Raw genomic sequence first — 25,451 nt, forward strand, 5'->3', positions numbered from 1 at the left:
CTCTAATCATCAGCGAAGTCATCATATTAACATTTTTATTTTGATATGACATACTAAATCTTCCCATGAACAGTTGATTCTTGCCCAGAATGAAGTTTTGCTTTCACTTTTGTTGGAAAACAGGAGTGTTTGAAGGTTTTCAAAGGATAGCTAGAGGCAAAAATCCAATACCAGATATATGCTACCTTGGGTATAATCACTTCATCGGTAAGTTATTTCTTCCTGCTACAACTTTCCCCCTAAATCTTAGCTGCTTCAGAATTTTAAAAAATCAGAATTACTTTACCTATATAACCTGCCTTGTTCATTAACAACAGTCATTATGGATTATTGCAACGCTCTCTACATGGGGCTACCCTTGAAAAGCGTTCGGAGACTGCAGCTAGTCCAGAATGCGGCCGCGCGAGCGATATTGGGTGTACCGAGGTACACCCACGTTACACCTGTCCTCCACGAGCTGCACTGGCTACCAATTGGTCTCCGGACACAATTCAAAGTGTTGGTTATTACCTTTAAAGCCCTACGTGACTTAGGGCCGGCGTACCTTCGAGACCGCCTACTGCCACATACCTCCCAGCGGCCAGTAAGATCCCACAGATTGGGCCTCCTTCGGACGCCGTCAGCCACACAGTGTTGGCTGGCAGGCCCCTGGAGGAGAGCCTTCTCTGTGGCTGCTCCGACCCTCTGGAATCAGCTACCCCCAGAGATCCGGACCATATCCACTCTCATGGCCTTCAGGAAAGTGGTAAAAACCTGGCTATTCTGGCAGGCCTGGGGCTGTTGACCTCATTGTTGAGGTCCAGCCCCGGTTAGAATGCATGCATGCATGTTTTGTGATTTTAACTGTCTTTTTTCTCTTTTCTTATTTTTTTCTTTCTCTTTTCCTGTTTTGTAAGCCGCCCGGAGTCCTTCGGGATTGGGCGGCATATAAATTTTAATAATAAATAAATAAATAAATTATGAGCAACTGCAAGGGGAACTATGTACAAGGATAAGGTAAAATCTGTATCAAATATGGCACCAGGCTAATTGGAATATCAGTTACTGACACCATCACACATATTTACAAACACCTCTTGCAATTTATCCCCTCCAGAATATCACCTTCTCTCCTTTCTCCCAGTGAGTTAAGAGAACCTTGAAGAATTTCAAATATCATTGGTCAACCATCTTTATGTTGTAAATATATCAACTGTGTATGAGAGGAGAGGGTGATGTAAAGGCAATGGTAATGGCTTAAACTCTCAGGAAACTCCTACTTACTTACTGAGTCTTTTATATGTGTTTTTGATAACACCTTTTGCTAAAAGTTATTCATTTGCACCATATTCTCTGATGAAAAAGACCAAAGAGAGGAAATAGTATTACATTTTATGCAGAGGTGGGTTCCTATCAGTTCGCACCTATTCGGTAGAACCGGTTCGTCAAATCTACCGAACCGGTTAGAAGAGGTTCCACCAGTGGACCCGGAAAGCAGGCCACACCTACAGAAGAGGTTCCAAAATTTTTTGAAACCCACCACTGGTCCTTGGAGATGATTATTCTACACTATCATGCTCATATTTATAAAACCCAGTGCCTCTGTGAAAGGTAAGGATGACTACTGCGTTTATGGTGCAATCAGAACATTGCGTGTGTCGAAGTTGTTTTAACGCAAACCAAAGATGCCTTTTAAAAAACAAGTTTACATCCTATTCTTATGCATGCCAGTGCTGTGTGTGAGGTAATTTAAGGTGGTTCTGACAAGTGTCATCGGCATCTTCATATCCGGTCACATGGGCAGCAAGCCACTCCCATCTGGTCACATGGGCAGCAAGCCACTCCCACAAAGGAGGCCACACCCACAGAGTAGGTTCGAACAATTTTTGAAACCCACCACTGATTTTATGGCATTTCAGTTGGTTCTAATAAAGGTATTACCCAACTGTATATTACAGAGTTAGATCCCACATAGCAATATATCATAGGACTACACTCCTAATAATTTAGCTGAATAAAATTCAATTAAAAACAACAATCCAATAACTCATTATAATTATATAGTCATTAGAGCATGGTCTAAATTAATTATGACCTGCAACAAAATGATAAATAAGAAACAGGCCCACTAGAGGGGGTTTGCTGTCTTTAATGAGCCAGATACATAGCTATGATTTCTATAATCCACATTACTATACTTACAGAAGACCAAACAAAATAATTATGCTAACATACAGTATAATTATAACCAATCAACCAATTAATTTATTGTAACTGCAACTCTGGGGAGCAAATACAACAACCAATAATATTATGGCATAGAATAAATGATATTAGCAGAAACACCTCATTTGTAGCTATAAAATAATCAGTGTGCTACGAACTCCTGATCAGGATGTAATATATTGTATTTCTGTTTGGAAGCAAGCCCTGTAAAATTTGAACACCAATGTCTTCAAATCCCTGTTTTATTATCTCTTTCATTTTTTAAAGTCATAGCCCTTGGAGCAAATTTCTGCCCAAGATCCTTTTATCCACTAATTTGCAAGCCACAAAGAAGCCTTTTTGTTCCTAAGCTTTTAAAGCTCTTTTGTAAAATGGGTTCAAAACATTGTAGACAATTGAGGTAGTGATGCTTTCTAGTTGCAGCAGCATTAGGCTCAGTCGGAAATGGAGTTAATCAATAACACTGGCAATATCAATTCATATGTGTGACAGCTAAGAATGCAGCACATCCTCAATCACCTTTATTGTTTTCCCTGAACCTATAGAAAACAATGTTTGTTTATATACATACATTCAGCCTCTACTGAATGTGGAATAAAATAATTCACTAATAGGACAACACGGCAGGTTTTATTAGCTGGTGCCAAAAATTGGGCTACCGTTGAAAATATTTTCTGTTCTCCCTGGAAAGATGCATTTGACAGTTTCAACACACCCATCTTTCTCTGGCAACAACATCTGTCTTCTGCTCTTGCCCATATTCTGCAGCAACCTGCCTACATTTAAATCAGCCATTAAACAAATAAAAACCATAAAAATTAGTGTAATCTCTATAACTATCATCCACAGATGGGTGCCTTCGCAACCCAATTCACAGCAGGTTTCGAAAATCAATCTTTACAAAGAACAGGCTTAACTGCTAATAGTGATGAGAGTTGAACATATATGATAAGGATGGTAAAGATAAAAAAAAACCTAGAAAACATTAGTTTCTAGTAATAGCTCAAGTAGCTTTACAAGCTTTTACAGTTCGGGACTATATGAATTAAGGGTTTGTACCTATATCTGTACTTGGATAGTGAGATGAATGGTATTTAAATGTGATAGACAGAAAACAGATGACATCATCTTGAGTTATCTACTCAGGAGGTGGCCTTTCTCATGAAAATCTCCCAACTTTGGAATTGTCTCCCCACCCCACCCCCTCAGGGAAGTACACCAATAGCAATAGCAGTTAGACTTATATACCGCTTCATAGGGCTTTCAGCCCTCTCTAAGCGATTTACAGAGTCAGCATATCGCCCCCACAGTCTGGGTCCTCATTTCACCCACCTCGGAAGGATGGAAGGCTGAGTCAACCTTGAGCCGGTGAGATTTGAACCGCCGAACTGCAGTTAGCAGTCAGCTGAAGTGGCCTGCAGTACTGCACTCTAACCACTGCGCCACCTCGGCTCTCTAGGGGGAGATTCACACCTCTTGGCTTTTCGTTTTCCCCCGATACCCCAACTTTAAAAGCCAATATTCATTCAATGATCATTCATCTTCCTGTATCCTATACAATTTTCTACTGATTTTTGTTTACTGAAATTTAAGGTCTATATTGATGGAGACTCAGAAATAATTATTGAGGCTATAATTGATTAATCTTCTTTTAGATGAGATCCTTTCAAAACGTGGAATCCAAAGCAACTGTCCCTTCCAAACGTTGCTCTTCCAAAGCTCAATCCATGATATGCTACTAGTATGAGTGATTTTACATAAAGATCTTTCATGTGTCCTAACACACGTAGGGGAACTGAAGTGCAGCATTTCATTAATACAATAATTGAACTGTCATATCTCAGAAAGCCACTGAACATTAGGATCTAGGGACACACTATTTTATCTGCATTAAATGAAAGTGTAGGTTAGGTTAAACAATAGAGAAAATAAGCAAGTTCAATTAAGGAGATTAAACCAACCAGTACATTCAAGAATTTCATTATTACCGCTGCTGTTATTTATGAGTTTTTTAAAGGTCTTCCTTTGATCAATGTACTTATTCACGACTAGTGGTGACAAATTAATCTTCTTGCACAGCATGGCATAACTTCAGTGAGAAAATCAAAGTGTTCAAAGTGAAATGAAGTCTAAGTTAATTGACCAAAGTAAACTATATAGAAACTAGAAACATATTTTTATTGAATGACCCACATGACATATATTAGATATGAAGATGTTTGTCTTCAAGAGGAGATTGGGATCATGTAATGATGCTATACTTCCGTGTACTTCATTTTTAAAGAATTAAGCATATTCAACAATGCAGAATTCCACATATAATCACAATTCAGCTGGAGTAATTCATACATTCAAAATACCTGATGAGAACACACTGGTTGTCATGACGTTTCCATAGGCAGCGGTAGCATTCATTAGCAATAGCAAAAATATGAGGTGAAATCTCTCCCAGGTGATGGCAGCTGTAATGCTCTATCGTGCTCTGATCATATAGACCTGGGATAGTTTTATAGGGGTTAACCGAGGCAACAATGGAACCAATGTAAGTCTGAAAGAGAAAAAAAAATAAGGCACATTTTGGTGATTTGATTAGATAGCCTGCTATAATTCATTATATTCCTGAATTAAAAAAATATATTTGACAAGGCCTAGCATATACAAGTATAGAAAACCCCCAACTCTGAAGCCGGGGGGGGGGGAGATCCCAAAAGGCTGGGGATGATTTGATTTCATCAACTAAAAAAAAAAAAACAATTAACATTGGTTGGTAAAAGCAATTCTATGTAGAACTTGTCTTCACTGAATTTTAATAGGGCTCACTCTTAAATTAAACATGGTAAAATTACAGCCCAGGATTATAAAATGCAATAGAAGATATGAGGCACAATCCAGAACCTATTCTGGAATGTTCTCCAGCAGAAACCTAAGGGCAGGGAAAGGCAATATGTGGTTACTAGTAGGCCTGTGAACATCTTCATTGATTCTTCTCAGGATCCTTGCCCCAAATTTGTTTTTTTTTTTTAACTTGAATATTTGAATTAAAAATAAATGGGAAAAATATCAGCATCTATGATAGAGGCAGCAATAGCAATAGCAGTTAGACTTATATACCGCTTCATAGGGCTTTCCGCCCTCTCTAAGCGGTTTACAGAGTCAGCATATCGCCCCCCCCACAGTCTGGGTCCTCATTTCACCCACCTCGGAAGGATGGAAGGCTGAGTCAACCTTGAGCCGGTGAGATTTGAACCGCTGAACTGCAGATAGCAGTCAGCAGAAGTGGCCTGCAGTACTGCACCCTAACCATTGCGCCACCTCAGCTCTGTGGTCCCATTATCTGTTGTCTTATGTATCTCTCATAGGAAAATGCACACCAAATCTTTATACCATAGTAAGTGATTTCATGTATCTACAGCAAATTTGTGTGTATCTGGTACTTTTCAACATTATCCCTCATCCATGATCTTATTTGCTGTTCAGCTGGAATGGGATACCACAAATAACAACGGTCATCTTTATTTATGTTTTTGACAAAGCTTTAAGGTATATTATGAGTAAATGAAATCTATTTATTTTGTCAATTTATATTGCCAGAGGTGACATGACTGATGGCAGCATACACAATTAAACAAGGAATTTGTACAGTACACACAATATGGCATAAAGCAATTTGAACCAGACTCAATTTGCACCCACCTCAAGTCAATCAACCCAATCATATTCACAAGATCGACCAACTCAATGCTATACAATAGCCAGGCAAGGTGCATTTATATGTCAAAGGAAATACTATTCCATATGATAAGCACAGCAACAAAGCAAGCAGATCTCTTGGCTCCCAACCAGGGGTGGGTTTCAACCGGTTCGCAGCGGTCTCCGCGAACTGGTTGGTCGGCGAACCCAGAAGTAAGTAACTTCCGGAAACGGCGAAGGGCCCAACCGCCCGCCCTCCTTACTGGTCTTTGAAGGCTTCTGTGCTTCCACGCAGGCGCATGACACATACAACGCCTGCGCGATTCGCCGCGAGCAGCTGGATGGCACATACAGCGCCTGCGCGATTCTCCGCCAGCAGCTGGAGCATCGCGCAGGTGCTAAGACGCATGCGTGAACTGCGCGTGTGCACGAGGACGCCACCGGCCCCGTTCCAACCGAACTTGTTGGAACGGGATTAGCAAGCCACCACTGCTCCCAACATATGATATTATTTAATTGACAGAACCCAGAGCAAGCTCATTAAAGACAGAAACAGGTGGCCCCACGTTAATGGAGGCTTTTTATTGCTCATAATCAACACCTTGAATTGCACCAGCAAATACCAATGTTACTTGGAAATAATAGTATCAGAGGTGGTTGAGATGTACAACTGGGTAGGATTAGCATGTATATGTTCAACAGAAGTGAGGAAAGAACTGAGCTCTGAGATATCTCACAAATAAACGGTTGGGGATTTGGTCTTTCCTCTATCAACACTGGCTGAAAGAATCCCTGAAGGAAGGAAGAACAACAATAAAATGATGACTCCTATTATTAGGACTCCTATCCTAATCTATGAGCCAGTCCTAATGGACACTGTAATTAATGACATGAAAGACTGAATTTAAATCTTTTTCTTTTTTTAAATATCCAGAGTAAAGAGCAAAGAAGGATGGATGTTTCATTTTATTACCCCTGACAGTTCTGAACAAAGGAGAAATCCAGTGGAGAATCCTCTTCCAAGAAATGTACATAATAAAAATAAAATAAATAAAGGAAAATCTCAGTTCAACAGGCCATCTGGAGTGAAGCAATCTTTGTTAACGGCAAATGCTTTTAAAATCCAAAAATGTACTATTGTTCTGTTTTTGTAGTTACATAATTGCTGTTTTTGCATTTGCACAAAGGACATAAATTATATTCATGCAATGAGATCAAACCAATGGGAGGAAGATAACTGAATGGAAGTCCAAAAATCAAAATTGTACTGTAATGAATAAAATATTTAACTACATGATTTCCATTTAGCCCATGGAATCAAACGTTTTTACAATGATACTAATACTATGAATATCAGGGATGTATTCAGAAATGTATTCAATTGAATGTTTGCAAAAATTAAACCACAAACACTTTAACTAAATTTTATTTCTTATAGACCAGTGTTTCTCAACCTTGGCAACTTGAAGATGTCCGGGCTTCAACTTCTAGAATTCCCCAGCCAGCAAATGCTGGCTGGGGAATTCTGGGAGTTGAAGTCCGGAGATCTTCAAGTTGCCAAGGTTGAGAAACACTGTTATAGACCCTACATATAACTTTACAGTTGCCTCACTTTTCAAATCCTTTAGAACTTTTGTTTTAAACAAACTCTCAAAACCTCTTAAATGCCAAACATGTTGAAAAGGTAGTGAGGCTATAACTTTGAATCACTAAAAAGTTTATTTTAATGTTGGCAAAGATACATATCATTAAAAAAAACATCTTTAAAAAAATACCCAGTGGATGTAAAGAAACTTCCATCTGGTTCAGGATTTTGGCTGCTATCCAACTAATTCTGCATACCCAAGGCTAATTTGTGTTTTGGGAAAGTATGTGCCTAGACACACACACATGCAAACACACAGAAGCAACAACATGCCAAATGCGGAATTTCAAAGGCAGTTTATTATATGGTGTTGTAGAAAGGATGTGCTTTCTAAATGTAAAAATAAAAGTAGCGGTCAGCCAGATTCCTCTGGAAAACCCACAAAACAGGAGGAGTATTCAAAGCAATGTCTTCTTTCTCAAATTCTTGCAATCTGTGTCTGAACACAGATTGCAAGACAGAGAACACAGAGAACAGAAGGCCCGTCTTCAGCAATTCGACCCAATCATCATTGATAAAACAAATTACATTGTAATTTGAGACACAGTATGTTTGTTGCGATCCCATTGTGCAAGCTCATTTTTCCGCGAGCCAAGTAGGCCAGCCATTGAACACAAGTTAGTACAAAAAGAAATATGTAAGGCAGCCCAGAACTTGATAGGCTGTTTCTTCACTTCTAAAGTGAGTCATAATTTATGGTTGCATGTTGATTTACCAACACTTCGGCTTGCCTTATGCTTAATTTGTTTACCTAATTTGTAAGGGACAGAGTTCAATTCTCTCCCTAAATTATAAGTTAAGTGTTTGAGGTCAGACTTTTTTCTTAAAAGCAATAGTTTAACATATGATTATATGTTTATAGAAGCTTCGACCTACAGAAGCTGCATCGTTTGTTACAGAAATCTGTTTGTTACAGAAATCATTTAACCATGCGTTGTGTTCTCATAACAAGATGTTATGCAATATGGCAGGTGCAACGCATTAAAATATTCCTCTATAAACAAATTAATACTATCCAAGAAAAAAAATATCCTTATCTGTAAAGAATAAGATGTTTACCTTCTCCCTTCTACAGCTGGAAATAAATCCCACGAAACAGACTCGAATAGAAGTGTTGAGAGGAAGGTTTGAAAAAAGACTCTGAAAAACTTTTATTCTTATTATGCCAGCTTTAACATTTGATTCACTCAGAAGAATTGCCAAAAGGCATATCTTAAAGATCATTCAAATGAGAGATATAAACAAGACTGGAAAAAATGGATTGACTATATACAAAATAAATACGGGACCAAGAAATTCCAGTTAGCCTATGCTTAAGATCAGAAATGATTTAAACTGTTTAAAGTTAGTTCAGTAAGAAGAAGCTAAGGTCAATGTAGAATGTCATTAATTTCTTTATTTCTTTTTTCTCAATAGATTTTAGACTGTGTTAGTTAAAAATCCATACCGTGTACGGGTTCTGGGAAGTCGGGGGGGGGGGGAAGGAGGAGGGGGGTTGGGGGGGTGGAGGGAGGGAGGGGCACACACACACACACACACACACAAAATTGTACTTCAATGTCTTAATGATTGACAAATGATGAAATATTTGTGTTTTTTTTTTAAAAGAAATAAAATAGATATTTGATACTTAAAAAAAGAAGAATTGCCAAAAGGCAAATTCAGTATCTACAAGCGTTTATTTCAGAGGAAACACAGAATGGATTTCAAGAAAAGGATCTTTGTAATTTATTTGAACATTTTGGTGAAATGCAGCACACACACACACCTGCAAATATGTGGCAGTTAACTAAATAGCAAATATTGTTGCATACGCATTTTCAAGAGATATGGCACTGTTGCACAATAGGGCTTAGACCGAGGTTCCCAACCCTCGTGCCATGGCCTGTTCAGAACCAGTGCGCAAAAGCGGCGGATGAGTGTGCATGCACAACTGCACTTATGCAACCACTGGGCAATTCAAATGGAGCAGCTACACATGTACACGCTTGGCCACAACTTGCACGGAACCATTCCCCCCCCCCCCCCTTGGTCTGCAAACCTGGAAAGGTTGGGGAAGGCTGGCCTATTTTTTGCTCAGCATGTACTTTATTAAGTTATTTCCATTTTTTTTGTTTGTGATATTTTCAGATCTAAAAAGTTAGAAATGAAATAAGGGGCACTTCTTGCAACAGAGAATGCATTATCCTCAGGTCTGTGTTTTTAACAGCGAAAACTAAAACAAATAAAACATACATGGACACACACGAGAGACACATACAGAGACAATATTTTAAATGAAGCCATGGGAAATATCTGCAAAATAACCTTGATCAAAAAACAAAACAAAACGAAAACATCAACCAGAAGAAAAACACATGGAAGTTTCTAATGAGTGTAGACTACCTAAAATCACTATATAAGCCTGGTGATTTCTCATTTCTTGGAATATCAGAATATCTGAGAGTTTACTCTACTTTTGTCACAGGTAAATCACCCATTATTCACATTTAATTATGGCTTCCAAAATGTTAAATGGATTTAACCTCACTTGTAAATCAGAATTAGTACGCCAAAGCCAGTATCTAGAATATAGATACTTCTAAAACAATATTTAGCAGATTAGGATAACAAAGATCGGAATGTCTAAAATGCTTTTTTTTTTTTTTTTGCATTTGGCTAGAAGCCAAAAGAGAATAAAACAATTCATTCTTTCATTTATCATTAATATATAGTCATTAGCTGCCTGAAAGATCTCTCTTGAGAATAAAACTAGACTGAAAAGCATTCCATAATTAGATGGATCAAGTGTTATTAGAAGAGTTTATTGAACCAAAACGAAGATATAAAGCAAATGGAGATCCAATTAAAGTTGATGATAACTGTTCAATATATTATTCTAAAGATGCTATGCTAAAACAAGTTTCATTCGTTTTAGGATATAAAACAAGTCATCCAAATACGGAACGTAGAATGTTTAAATAAAATTAGCGCAATGGACGAAACAGCCATAAAGATTAGGAATGTATAGAGAAATGCATGTATAGAGGATATTGTTTACCATTTGTTCTTCCTTTAATCTACTAAGTCACCTTTTTCTCTCTCTTCTTCTCTTAACTATCCCTTCGCTATCACACTTAGTCCTTGATACCTCTTAAAATCTTTTCTTAGGTTCTCTGCCTATTTCCTGAATTTTCCTTCAGGAATATTCGTGGCACGACAAAACCGCGGTCCACTAAAGCGCGCCCGATTAAAGCGCGTACCTGACGTCATCAGCAGCGCGACAAATACAACCACGGAGAAAAAAGGGCGCTTTAAAAAGCGCTTTTAAAGCAAGCTGATTCACGTAAAGGTAAGGGTTAGGCTTAGGTTTAGGGTTAGGGTTAGGTTAAGGGTTAGGATTAGGTTTAGGGTTATGTTAAGTGTTAGGGTTAGGTTTAGGGTTAGGTTAAGGGTTAGCGTTAGGTTTAGCGTTAGGTTAAGGGTTAGGGTTAGGGTTAGGGTTAGGTTTGGGGGGGTTAGGTTTAGGTTTACGCGTTAATTTTAACTTTACCGCTCACAGCGTGCTGTTTTCGTCGCGCTGTGATGACGTCAGGTACGCGGTTTCGTCGAGCGCGCTTTAGTGTACCACGGTTTTGTGGTGGAACCGCATCATTCACTAGGCAAAACTCAAACTGTGGCGGCATTTGGTCTACTGTTTGCTTATAATCATACTTCAAATGCTCTACTCTTATTTTTCTTTTAGGCATTGAGAACTAGGCACACATTAAAAAACAAGGCTATCTTAAAATTATTACTGCTACAAAAGTAATCAATATCACATATAGGAGGAACTCTTTCATCACAATAGCAATGAGACAAAGTTCATCGTTGATAAAACTGTTTCACGTGGTAAAATCTTCATTAACCTCTTGGTTATGCCTAAAAGAATACATGTGCTAAAAAGGAAACGCTTTTGGCTTGAATCATAGAGGATTCATTTCCAAAATTTATTAATCGTTTTTTTTTTTTTTTAGCTCTAACATAAACTTGTTTCAATCACTTTCTTTCATGCTGTTTTGACCTCATTTCAGCTTGTATTTACCCAAACCCACTGACAGTCTGCAATCTGTGGGAAGCAAATACATTCGGAGCCAATTCTTAACACCATAATTAGACTGCCCTTGCGTTTAACTATATCGCACATGTACTTATGTGGTTTTACGTTCTCTTCCAGCCAACATTTTCTGTGTAAAGTGCAACTATCCCATGAAAGAGTAACTTCTACGGTACTTTTCAGACATACAGTCTTTGATATAGCAAGCCACGTAACCAACCATACCACGAGCACATCTAATTTTGGAACCAGGTTTTTGAATGCCCCCCAAAATTACAGTCTTTACCTTATGATGCAGTCAACTTTTTGTACTTTCAGTGTTTCTCAACCTTGGCGACTTTAAGTCCTGTGGACTTCAACTGCCAGAATTCCCCAGCCAGCTATGCTGGCTGGGGGATTCTGGGAGTTGAAGTCCATAGGACTTAAAGTCGCCAAGGTTGAGAAACACTGCTTTAGATGAAGAATCTCAAATAACACTCTTAGCAATTTGTATTTTCAAGTCTAGGAACTACATATCAGAGTAGCATCTAAATGTTATCTATGGAAATCTAACCATCAAATAACAAGAATAGTAATGATCTGGTGTCTGAATACAAGATGCCACTCTACCATCATGTATAAATGGGCTTGAAAGAAATACCTGGAATGAGAATTTCGCTATTCAAAATTATCGGAATTTTGAGTTGAATTCATATCTCATATCTCTGAATAAAGAATTATACTCCAACTCCTTGAAGTGGGGATGTTAGGGTAGAGGCTAACAAAAAAAAAAGCCTGTTGCTTTTCACTATATGACATAATCCTAATTTTTATCATTAATTTGGACTGATCTTTAAGCATAGTAAAGTAGATTATTACTAAAAAAAAGAAGAAACATAATTTCACCATTTTAGACTAACTCAACAAAATGTCTCCATCTGATTAGCCTAAAATGGCTGTTCATCTATTGGCGTCAACAACAGTATTAAGGAATCATTTCCACCAAATTGCCATATGCTGTACTGTTGTGGCCCAGCAGGAGCTGTTGGAGCTGCCACCAGACTCCGACAGCGAGGGGCCCGATGAGTCAGCTCTGGAGGACCCTGGACAGGGTTCCAACTCCGAGCAAGGCACAGAGAGGCTGGTTGGCTACCAGGAGGCGCCTAGGCCTTGGACCAGTGGGGAGGAGACAAGGGAGAGTGAGCCGGATACCAGCAGTGAGTTGTTCCTGGATGCCCGGCATCGAAGAGCTAATAGGCGTCAGGAACAGTTGCGCAGTTACAGGAGGTAATTGCACTCAGCTGGTGGTCATTAGGCTCCTCTCCAGACTATAAAAGGACTGCTTGTGCACACGCCCTTCTTGCAGAAGTCAATGCAGGAACGAATGTCAGAGAACATTATTGTGAGCTTGGCAGGCTGGATTGCTGCCAAGCCTTATCTGTGCTGGATTGCTGCCCAAGCTTGTCTGTGCCGGTTTGCTGCCAAGGACCTGTCTGTCTGTTAATTAAATGCTGTAACTTATCCTTGGCTCGGAGTGTGTGTTGGTGTGGGACGAAGGGGGTCAGAACACTGTACCTTACACCATATTTACACCATGTAACCTGGAAGGGAAATTTTCTTAATGCTAGATTAATATGATCATTCACGAAAAATATTCATGTCTTACTCTGCTCTTCTAGGCACTTACATAAATTTTGTTTTGCTGATATCGTTGGAATAAATTATACATGATTGCACCTTCATGGAGATCTATCAGTGATGCCATATCTTCCAGGCCATCGTTGCTTGTAGGCTGCATAGGTGTAACTTTTTGGTGTGTAAGTGATCTTTGTTTGTATGTATATACCTGAAAAAAATAAAAAATAACAACAGGTCATTAAAAATGGGCAATTTTAAAAACATGAATTCTATTTTTGCTTTTGAAAAAAAAAAAAACAAGTCTTGTAGGTCTTCATTAAAATATAAAATGCATCAATTGGCAGATTCTTAATTTGACAAGGGACAGTACCCAACAAATTAATGCAAACTAAAATCACCCAATGTATTCATGACTCAATCCTGTATCTACTGTTAAATAAAAACATACATTTGAAAATTGTTTAAAAACACCCCATCAACATGCCCATAATTGTGATTCTAATTTAGCTCTACTTTTTCCAGTTAAGCATGAAATTAAAAAAGAAAGCAAAGCATTTGTACTCAAAAATGTTCTGAGTAGAGGAGAGAGAAAAAAATCAGTATTTTATCCTGAGAATTATCAGAGAAAATATTTGCACCAGAGAACCCAGTTCTTCAAAACTTTCTGTGAGTTCACTCGGGGTCTTACATTTTTTTCAATCATGAAATCTATTAGTTAAAAAACAAACAAACCTGGAAATCCTAATCCAAAAGTACATATTTATTACTCAATTTTGAGGCTACCCAACTCCTCAACGGCTCTGGATAGATTACAAATAAAACAAGATTTTTTTTAAAAAAACAACAACCCACAGTTGATCAGAAGGCTAACTCAATATCAAAAACAAGAACGAAAACCTGAAGCAACAATAACAAACCACAGCTCCACAATCGTCTTATTCCAATGCTTGGGAAAACAACCAGATTTTTAATAATTTTAGGAAATTCATTAAGAGTGAGAACAATATTGATTTCTGTGGGAATGTCCTTCCAGACAGCAAGCACTGCCATCAAGAAGACCTGCTTCTGGGATCCTGCAATATTAGACTCAAAGGCAGGGGGTGGGAATCTGTTGTGGCCCAGCAGGAGCCGTTGGAGCTGCCACCCGACTCCAACAGCGAGGGGCCCTATGAGTCAGCACTGGAGGATGTGGAGGACCCTGGACAGGGTTCCGACTCCGAGCAGGGCGCAGAGAGGCTGGTTGGCCACCAGGAGACACCTGAGCCTTGGACCAGTGGGGAGGAGACAAGGGAGTGTGATCCAGATGTCAGCTGTGGGGAGAAGCCAAAGGAGTTATTCCTAGATGCCCAGCACTGGAGAGCTAATAGGCGTAAGGAACAATTACGCAGTTACAGGAGGTAATTGCACTCAGCTGGCGGTAATTAGGCTCCTCTCCAGATTATAAAAGGAATGCTTGTGCACACGCCCCTTTTGCAGAAGTCAACGCATTAACTAATGTTGGAGAACAGTATTGTGAGCTTGGCAGGCTGGATTGCTGCCACGGCTTATCTGTGCTCGATTGCTGCCAAGGACCTGTCTGTCTATTAATAAATTCTGTAAAGTATCTTTGGTTTAGAGTGCATTGGTGTGGAACGAGGGGGGGTCCCCTTTATGACCTGTGGACTTCAATTCCCAGAATTACTGAGCCAGCAGTAAGTCCACAGATCATGAAGGGGACATAGCAATAGCAATAGCAGTTAGACTTATATACCGCTTCATAGGGCTTTCAGCCCTCTCTAAGCAGTTTACAGAGTCAGCATATCGCCCCCACGGTCTGGGTCCTCATTTCGCCCACCTCGGAAAGATGGAAGGCTGAGTCAACCTTGAGCCGGTGAGATTAGAACCGCCGAACTGCAGATAACAGCCAGCTGAAGTGGCCTGCAGTACTGCACCCTAATCACAGCGCCACCTCGGCTTATAGTTGCCCTGATCTAAGGTTTCCATTGCTCATATTCTAGGCTGCAGCCAAAGCCTCAGCTGGACCTCCCATCCTCACCTGATGGGGGCTGGTAAAAGTGACTCCACATGGAAAAAGCTCATGTTCCCTCTGAAACCCAACTTCTTTTTCTTGTCCTTCAAATCCAGTGTTCGTTCATTATTTCAATTTGTACAGCCTCCCATGCCAAATGTATCACTTCCCGCAGCCCACAATTTTTTAAAAAAACAATATAAAAACATCAGAACAACACAGCAATTTAAGAAGAATAAAAATAACTCAAAAACCATACTACAGCATTCATGGCTGAGGTAGTTCAGCATCCATCAATCGAAAAGAGCCAAGGTGGCGCAGTGGTTAGGGTGCAGTACTGCAGGCCACTTCAGCTGACTGCTATCTGCAGTTCAGCGGTTCAAATCTCACCGGCTCAAGGTTGACTCAGCCTTCCATCCTTCCGAGATGGGTGAAATGAGGACCCAGACTGTGGGGGCTATATGCTGACTCTGTAAACCGCTTAGAGAGGGCTGAAAGCCCTATGAAGCGGTATAGAAGTCTAACTGCTATTGCTATTTCTATCAATACAGCCATAGCACAAGCAGTACCATGCTCCCAGGACCCCCGTCCCTGTTGCAAAATGACATTTTTAGGGGCATACACAAAGCCAGAAGGGTTGGGAGTCAATCTAATGTGTAAGCGGTGATGCTTGAAAGGGCAAGGATGATGAGAGGAAAGGCCCTCTTCCTGGGGTCTAATAGGAACCAAGCATGCCCCCTCCTGCCAGACCTGATGGGACAAGTATGTCATCGAACAGAAGTGGTCTCTGGAAAGAAGAGTCTGTAGAACTCTCAGCTTTGGAAATTCAATCTTACACAGCTTTTAAAATCTTTCCATGTCTGTGATGTAAGTGTGAGCTCTCATTATCAGCCTTACAAAGCAGATGTTGGAACTTCCAGAGCTCAAAGGCAGCATCACATCTCATGTATGCACAGCTGAGTGTTTCATTTCTTTGAACAATGATTAAAAAACCTTGTTGGTTTTTGATTGGTTGGCTGGATTACATTCCGAAGGCTTTACTACAAGTAAAGGGATTCGGAGTAAACATTCAGAGAATCAAGCAGTACTTATTCAAAACCACCCTCGTGACTTTCAATCAGGTAACTGCAATTAATATGCATGGTTTGGGCGGATAAGTGTTAATTTGATTAGAGGAATTCAAGTCCTAAAATTGGGGGGGGAAGAGAGTTGTAAAAAACTTTTTGGAGGAATATGCCACATATTATAAACATATATAATAAGCATGAATGGTCATGCATCAGAAATTGTAGGCTTTGTAGAGCCGAGGTGGCGCAGTGGTTAAATGCAGCACTGCAGGCTGCTTCAGCTGACTGCAGTTCTGCAGTTCGGCTGTTCAAATCTCACCGGCTCAGGGTTGACTCAGCCTTCCATCCTTCTGAGGTGGGTAAAATGAGGACCCGGATTGTTGTTGGGGGCAATATGCTGACTCTGTAAACTGCTTAGAGAGGGCTGAAAGCCCTATGAAGCGGTATATAAGTCTAACTGCTATTGCTATTGCTATTGGTAGAAATACCTGAAACTAATTTATACATACCTAATTTGAGTTTATTGACATTCTACATATTATAAGGTTGGTGATATAAAAGCATTTCTATGCATCCACAGAAGAAACTCTCTATTGTTTTTCGGGGTGTGAAAAGCCAATTTACTGTATACAGGGGCACTAGAACCCGGAATGTCTGATTTTATTGGTGACAAACTTTATAGCTGAGTTTGATTCATTCTCTCTCTCTCTCTCTCTCTCTCTCTCTCTCTCTCTCTCTCTCTCTCTCTCTCTCTCTCTCTCTCTCCCTCCCTCCCTCCCTCCCTCTCTCTCTCTCTCTCTCTCTCTCCCATGTTTCATTCCCTTTATGCAGGCATTATTCATGTAGCAGAAAGGAGCATCCCTTAAATATAAAGTAGTAATGCCTTTGCAAGGTCTACTCAGGCTGGCTTGTTCAATATATGCCATCCGGAACATAGCTGTAATTTTGTTGTAATGATACAGAGGAACTCCCTAATTAAACAAATAAAATTAAAAACCTTGTTCATATAAAGGCGATAGCTACTGTGTGGGGGTGTAATGGAATGTGCACCTACAGCACAAAGGTGGAAGATTTTGCCAACTCGGAGCATTTCCAGGAGACCCAAATGAAGAGTCTGCGCTGGATGGGGCTGAGGGGAAGAGGTTCAGGATAACCACACCCTAGAATTTTACAGCATATATTGAAAAGGTTAGAAGATTATAGCTTTAGTTCGGCAAGATTCTGTCTATTAGATTTAAGCAAATAAAGGGCTGGGTTTGATTGGATCTCATCTTCCCTGCGCTTGGGCCTGATAATTTGCCATGAAACTTTGAGGCTTCTTAAACAGAAATAAACTATCATTTGCATTCATTAAATATGAACTTCAACCTCATACGAGTCTGAAGAACTCACATTGCAGCTGTCTTAATTATAGTGTTCAGGGCTGCAGATTTCTTGCACACGTTTGCCAAACAGCATAGCCTCTGAATGTGATTCTCCACAGGTTTGTTTTCTTTCCACTCTTCTTTTGCTCCTACTTTTCAGTTCTTATATCTGTTCTTCTCCTTTTAACATTTTCTCAGCTTTTTCCAATTAGACAAGCAGTGGGTAGTAGCAAGAATGGGAAGGGCACAACCAGCAAGAACAGGAGACATCACATCTGATTCATGAAGACTGACCAAGAAACTGAACTCTTTCTCTGCAACTCGGAGAAGCAAGAGGACTCCTTTAGAAGATCTTACTCCTAAAGTCAATTCTCCAGTCAACAAACTTTGATTTAGCAGACTTCGGATGCAATGGACAACATCTGTCTGTGCTTGTGCAAAACCTCATCCACCATTTATGCCTGAAGTCTTATTCCTATTTTATTCATGGGTAAAGTATTTTAAATTCTATTCAAATTTAATAAACATTCTCTTTCAATAGGTACACATTCCTCTATTTTTTCCCCATTAAATCAAGGTTTTACTTCTGTACTACTGTAGTTCTCACTGATCCTTACCCTTTCCCTCTTTTGCCCTAGTCATGTAAATGCATTTACTTTTATTTATCCATTACATTTCTGAACCGCCCAGCTCCTTCAAAGAGGAACTTTAGGTCATGTACAATAAAATCTGTACCAATAAATCTGGGTGCTATGAATGAGTAGTAAAAAACTTGAATTCTTGTATTCTAAATGCAGATTAAAAGTTTACAAGTAATCTTGCTGAACAGGAAACCATATACCGGCATCTATCTATCTATCTATCTATCTATCTATCTATCTATCTATCTATCTATCTATCTATCTATCTATCTATCTATCATCTATCTATCTATCTATCATCCATCTATCTACCTACCTACCTACCTACCTACCTACCTACCTACCTACCTATCATCTAACTATCTATCATCTATCTAACTATCTACTGTATCATCTCTCTCTCTCTCTGTGTGTGTCTGTGTGTGTTGTATTTGTGCTGATAAATAAATAAATACAACACAAATGTAACAAAGGCAACAGTAAAAATATTGGGTTTCTGTCTGGATGGTCTCTTGTGACGAGTCGATAGACAGAGAAAGGAAGCAGTAAGCTTCCTCCCATATTTGGGCATACCAGGGGTTGTCTCACACACACACACACACACAGACACACACAGACACACACACATATATATAACTTTGGGTATTTGCCTCTGTAGTCATTTTCTGTTTTACTTTCTCACTCTATAAACTGCAACTTGCTTGTGGCTTTCTAAAAAGATCACGGAAAAAACCTCAGGCAGTCATCAGTACTGCTAGAGATAAAAGTTTCTTTGAATTGAAAAAGTGGAATCAAGCAATTAAATTATACTGCCATGATTCAATGATGGTAATGTCAGTCGTGGCCAACAAGGGATTTTACAACAGGTAACATGAGCCAGGGACTAAACCTATAAAATTCCAAGAGAACACAAGAATACAAATTACAAATTAAGGTCCTATTTTTACTCTAACAGTAAACCTGCATCAGAATTATGTGTACAGCAAGGTATGAACTATGATGAAATGTAAGTTGCTGCATAATTTTGAAGGTAGGAGTCAAATGGAAAAAAAAAATGAATCAGGAATTACAAGTGAGGTACATGAATAAATATAATATATGACCTAATGTGATCCAATAGAACCTTCCTTTGAGGCACTGAGAGATGCAAAAACAGAAAAGAAGGTTCCAGTTAAGATATTCAATATTGATTTGATTACATCTTTAATTGAATTTGAAAATGTGAACTCAAATCAATTTGCTGAAATGTACTCAACTGCAGACTGGACACACTATCTTATGTTCTTCTCCCCTTTCTTTCTCTTATCCATGAATTTGGAGGGGCAAGTTACATCCCTTCAACCTGCTTCTACATACCACACAACCAGAATTTATACAAATAATTCAAGAAGGTGAACATATCCAACACTTCCTCCTTCTATTTTCCCCGTGAAATGGATTGGGCTGAGAGGAAATGACTGGCCCAAAGTCACCCAGCTGGCTTTCCTGGCTGAGGTAGGACTTGAACCCCCAGTCTTCTGCTTTCGGCCTGGAGCCCTACGCCAAACTGGTTTTCAGCTGCTTCTTTTCCGATGCAGAAACTGATTTGATTCTAAACCAAATTCTGTTTGGATCAAGGAACTTTGACAGCAGCCCACAAGGAGCCGAGGTGGCACAGTGGTTAGGGTGCAGTACTGCAGGCCACTTCAGCTGACTGTTATCTGCAGTTCGGCGGTTCTAATCTCACTGGCTCAAGGTTGACTCAGCCTTCCATCCTTCCGAGGTGGGTGAAATGAGGACCCAGACTGTGGGGGCGATATGCTGACTCTGTAAACTGCTTAGAGAGGGCCGAAAGCCTTATGAAGCAGTATATAAGTCTAACTGCTATTGCTATTTAGTCCAAAGAACAAGCTGTCATGTTCTCCTATTAGACGTGTGTCCTCCCACTCTTCAATTCTAGAGAAGCAGTTTTCCTGGACACAGTTCCAGCTGCTTTTGCCAAAATAACAGATTTAGTATTGTGTTATCTTTCTGTGATGTTAAATGGGGTTGAGGTTGAGTTACAACATCGCAATATTGCTTTTCTCAGACCGATAATAGCAATAGCAATAGCAATAGCAATAGCAATAGCAATAGCAATAGCAATATAGCAGTAGCAATATAGCAATAGCAGTAGACTTATATAGCAATAGCAATAGCAGTAGACTTATATACCGCTTCATAGGCCTTTCAGGCCTCTCTAAGCGGTTTACAGAGAGTCAGCATATTGCCCCCAACAATCTGGGTCCTCATTTTACCCACCTCGGAAGGATGGAAGGCTGAGTCAACCCTGAGCCGGTGAGATCTGAACCGCTGACCTGCTGATCTAGCAGTAGCCTGCAGTGCTGCATTTAACCACTGCGCCACCTTGGCTCTTACATAAGCTTGACCCTCATCTGGCAATGCCACATATGCATATTTTCTTGTGTATATAGACACCCAAAAAGAAAGTTACATTGGATCTACTCAGCCACAGTTAAAGCTTCAAAATGCACATTGATATTGATACAGCTACTTTAAAAAAAAAAAGAAGAAGCTTTTAAAAAAGAATCAAATTATCTGTCCATGCAGATCTTTAAAGTTGACTTGGAAATCTAATGGGGAACCAGTACAGCTCATTATGTAAGCGTACCAGAGCATCAGAGGTGGGTTCCTACAAGTTCGCACCAGTTCGGTAGAACCGGTTCGTCAAATCTACCGAACCGGTTAGAAGAGGTTCCACCAGAAAACAGGCCACACCTACAGAAGAGGTTCCAAAAATTTTTGAAACCCACCACTGACACAAACACACACACAGACAGAGAGACAGAGAAAGAGAAAGAAAGGAAGAAAGAAAAAAAGAAAAAAAGAAAAAAGAAAGAAAAAGTGAGAGATGAAAGAAAAAAAGGAAAAGGGGACAGAGAGACAAAAGGAAGGAAAGAGAGAGAGAAAGAGAGAGAGAGAGAAAACACATGACCGGCAAGCCACTCCCACCAGGTCACATGGCTGGCAAGCCACTCCCACAAAGGAGGCCACACCCACAGAGTAGGTTCGAAAATGTTTTGAAACCCACCACTGCATAGCATGCCCAAAACTGCATGGGCTACTGTTTTCTGAACCAATTACATTCTCTTTGGCTTTTCAAGGATAGTCCCATTACAGAGTGCATCGCAATAGCCCAGTTGGAAAGTAACTAAGTATAACTGACTGTTAAAAAGGACTCCCAATCAAGGACCAGTCACAACTGGGATACAAATGAATTTATTAAAAAAAGCCCTCTTGGACTTGGCTTCCACTTGCTTAACCTCTCTTCATTTCTTGAAGTCATAAGGATTGATTTAAGTTCTACTGTAAATACAGTTAAATTACCATGCACTGCACTGAGAATATTTCAAAGCTAAAATAATGCATTAAAATCAAGCCAGCACTTCTGATTGATTAATCAATAAGAGAAGAGCCGAGGTGGCGCAGTGGTTAAATGCAGCACTGCAGGCTACTTCAGCTGACTGCAGTTCTGCAGTTCGGCTGTTCAAATCTCACCGGCTCAGGGTTGACTCAGCCTTCCATCCTTCCGAGGTGGGTAAAATGAGGACCCGGATTGTTGTTGGGGGCAATATGCTGGCTCTGTAAACCGCTTAGAGAGGGCTGAAAGCCCTATGAAGCGGTATATAAGTCTAACTGCTATTGCTAAAGTTGTGAGATGCTCATTGAGACATATTTTTAAAATATTATCACTTGACACATACATATATCTTTTCAGTAGCCCAAAACCAAAAGAGGGTTTACAACAGGAATAAGAAAAATACTTATTTGAAGATTGTGCCAAACTTTTCCACATCACTCTTGACCAAGCATCTTTCCAATGTTCATGGTTATACAGCTCTGCCGAATAAGCCCAAGCTACAGCAAAATAAATCTACCAGTGACTCATATCATACTCTTTCCAAATCTCATTTCCTACAAGCGCTCAGAAAAAGGCTGTTTTTCACTCAATATGAACCTCAGAAAATGCCTATTTTTCACTCAATATGAACCTTTATTTGAAGGGCAATTGATGGAGCGTAGTTTTTATGAAAAACCTGATTGTTGATTTGACTGCTCTACAGCTACGTTTCTTAAGCTTGGCAAGTTTAAGATGGCTGGACTTCAACATCCACAATTCCCCAACCAGGAGTTGAAGTCCACGTATCTTAAGCTTGCCAAGATTGAGAAGCATTGCTCTACTGCAACTAAAATACTCTAATCAACATAACTTTACTACCATTACTATCTAGTTCCCAAATTTTTACAAAATTTCATCCCCTACACATGATGGCAGGGAAATTTTTTTTGAAAAAAAATGTATATAACAAGACGTTAAAATGCACAACTGAGCCACTAAAATTGGAAAAAAATTTCTCGCACTCACATTTCTTGTCAAACCTGCAATACCGCTTACAACGCATATTTCATTTATCATTATTACAACATTAATTTATTCTGATTCCTCTATAAACAACTCCCATAATGGAGGTCCCCCTAGGTCCCCCTAATGGACTCCCAGTGGAGGTCCGACAGGTCCGTATCGAACCGAGCACTGTTGACAGCTTGCACCAAGGAGTATATTTGGGCATTGAGAACCGCCAAAAGATCACACATTGCCTCCTTGGTAGCGTCCGCCGAGTCTCGCCCAGCCGCCCTGTTTAGGATAACCCGCTCCCTCCTAAATAGGAGGGAGACGGGGAACCCCCTGCAGGGTAAGGCTGAGGAATATAGTCAGTTCTTGGCGGACAAAGTTGCTCGGTTTCGATCGGAACTGGACTCCACCCCCGCAGATCCAGCCGGGACACAGGGGAATAACTTGGTAGACCATCTCTGGGTTGAGTTTCAGGATGTTGCCTCTGGGGATGTGGACAAGGCTATGCGAGCTGTGAGTTCCTCCACCTGCATACTGGACCCGTGTCCCTCTTGGCTGACTACCAACAGCAGAGAGGTGACACGAGGCTGGATCCAGGCGGTTGTTACCGCCTCTCTTCGGGAGGGACACCTCCCCACCGCGCTTAAGGCGGCGGTGGTGAGGCCCCTCCTGAAGAAACCGTCTTTGGATCCAGCAGTTCTTAACAACTATCGTCCAGTCTCCAACCTCCCCTTTCTGGGGAAGGTTGTTGAGAAGGTGGTGGCCTTACAGCTTCAGCGTACCTTGGAGGAAGCTAACTATCTTGACCCCTTCCAGTCTGGCTTCAGGCCCGGTTACAGCACTGAAACCGCTTTGGTCGCATTGACCGATGATCTCTGGAGAGCCAGAGATGGAGGCCACGCGTCCATCCTGGTTCTCCTCGACCTCTCAGCGGCTTTCGATACCATCGACCATGGTATCCTTCTGCGACGACTGCGGGAGGTGGGGGTGGGCGGCACTGTTCTACAGTGGTTCTCCTCCTACCTCTCGGACAGGTCGCAGTCGGTGTTGGTGGGGAGGGAGAGATCGTCCCCGAGGCCCCTAACCTATGGGGTGCCGCAGGGCTCGGTTCTGTCCCCCCTACTATTCAACATATACATGAAACCGCTGGGCGAGATTATTCGGAGGCACGGGATTAAGTACCATCAATATGCGGACGATACGCAGTTGTATCTGTCCGCCCCGTGCCAACTCAATGAAGCGGTGGACGTGATGAACCGGGGCCTTGAGGCTGTTAAAGACTGGATGAGAGCTAACAAACTGGTACTCAACCCGGAAAAGACCGAGTGGCTGTTGTGTTTTCCTCCCAAAAATTTGGCTAATGTTCCAACAATCAGGCTGGGGGGGCAAAATTTACACCCCTCAGACAGGGTCCGCAACTTGGGAGTCCTCCTGGATTCACAGCTGAGTTTTGAGCATCACTTGTCGGCTGTGACCAGGGGGGCATTTGCCCAGGTTCGCCTGGTACGCCAGTTGCGGCCCTACCTGAACCGGGAGGCTCTCACAACAGTCACTCGAGCCCTTGTGACCTCTAGGCTGGAATACTGCAATGTGCTCTACATGGGGCTGCCCTTGAAGAGCATCCGACGACTTCAGCTAGTTCAGAACGCGGCCGCGCGAGTGATTATGGGCGCACCACGGTTCGCCCATATAACACCAATCCTCCGTGAGCTGCGCTGGCTACCTGTTGATCGTCGGGTGCACTTCAAGGTCCTACTTACCACCTATAAAGCGCTCCATGGTAGTGGATCTGACTATTTGAGAGACCGCCTCCTGCCAATTAGCTCCCTGCGTCCCATCAGATCGCACAGAGTAGGCCTCCTCCGAATTCCATCCGCCAGTCAGTGCCGACTGGCGACTACGCGGAGGAGAGCCTTCTCAGTTGCAGCTCCGACATTATGGAACACCCTCCCCGTGGAGATCCGTACCCTCACCACAGTCCAGGCCTTCCGCACAGCCCTGAAGACCTGGCTATCCCGTCAGGCCTGGGGATAGGATTACTCTCACCCCGCCCGAATGTTGAATGAATGTTGTGTTTTTATGGATAATTTTCTTTTATTCACGATTTTTTTTCCTTTAAGTCTTGTCTTGCACCCCCTTCCCCTCACTATTGTAAGCCGCCCTGAGTCCCTCCAGGGAAAAGGGCGGCATATAAATTCTTAATAAAATCTAAAAAAAAAATCTAAAATAATATGTTTGTTGAAAGGGAATGAGCATGGAAGAGGAGACAATTCTTTAAGATTAAAATCAACGCTTGTTCAGATCCTTAATTTGGCATTTTCCCAAGGGTGTGGAATCTTTTTGTAGCCAATAAGGTTACTTTTTAATACCATTATTGAAAGCTACAGAGACAATAGAAGCAATGAGATGATATCAAAGAGCAAGCTGAGAATTTTCAGGTTATGTTTCTTTTTTTAAGAGAATCTGATCTTTTTCTTTCATTGGGTCAAGCAAACTGGATGCTTACCACATCAATTTATTTTTTCTCATCGTACATTAGTTGTAATTGCATTACTGCTAATATATAGCTTTTCATCAAATGTCCCTGGTGCAATTTTGAGGATTTGGGGGAATTGCAAAAAAATATGTTACATGATCCTGGATTATACTAATAAATCCTCAAGAGACACAATTTCAAACACTGTTCCTGACTTCATTCACAAACACAACATTTGCATTCTGGTTTATACAAAACAAAATGAAAAAG

The 25,451-nt window shown here is 40.8% G+C and overlaps 1 protein-coding gene across 1 annotated transcript in view; it reads right to left on the reverse strand.

Annotated features, from left to right (window-relative positions):
* Nucleotides 1-25,451, reverse strand: part of MYO10 (myosin X) — a 135,077-nt gene that overhangs the window by 94,526 nt on the left and 15,100 nt on the right. The window contains exons 2-3 of the mRNA XM_032219348.1: nucleotides 13,282-13,440; nucleotides 4,566-4,753 (exon numbers count right to left, since the gene is read on the reverse strand). Of these exons, the coding sequence (XP_032075239.1) occupies nucleotides 4,566-4,753; nucleotides 13,282-13,392 (299 nt within the window). The 5' untranslated portion in view covers nucleotides 13,393-13,440. The remainder of the gene's footprint in view (nucleotides 1-4,565; nucleotides 4,754-13,281; nucleotides 13,441-25,451) is intronic.

The sequence above is a fragment of the Thamnophis elegans genome, chromosome 6 (genome assembly GCF_009769535.1).
Source record: "Thamnophis elegans isolate rThaEle1 chromosome 6, rThaEle1.pri, whole genome shotgun sequence".
In the NCBI taxonomy this organism is placed as follows: domain Eukaryota; kingdom Metazoa; phylum Chordata; class Lepidosauria; order Squamata; family Colubridae; genus Thamnophis; species Thamnophis elegans.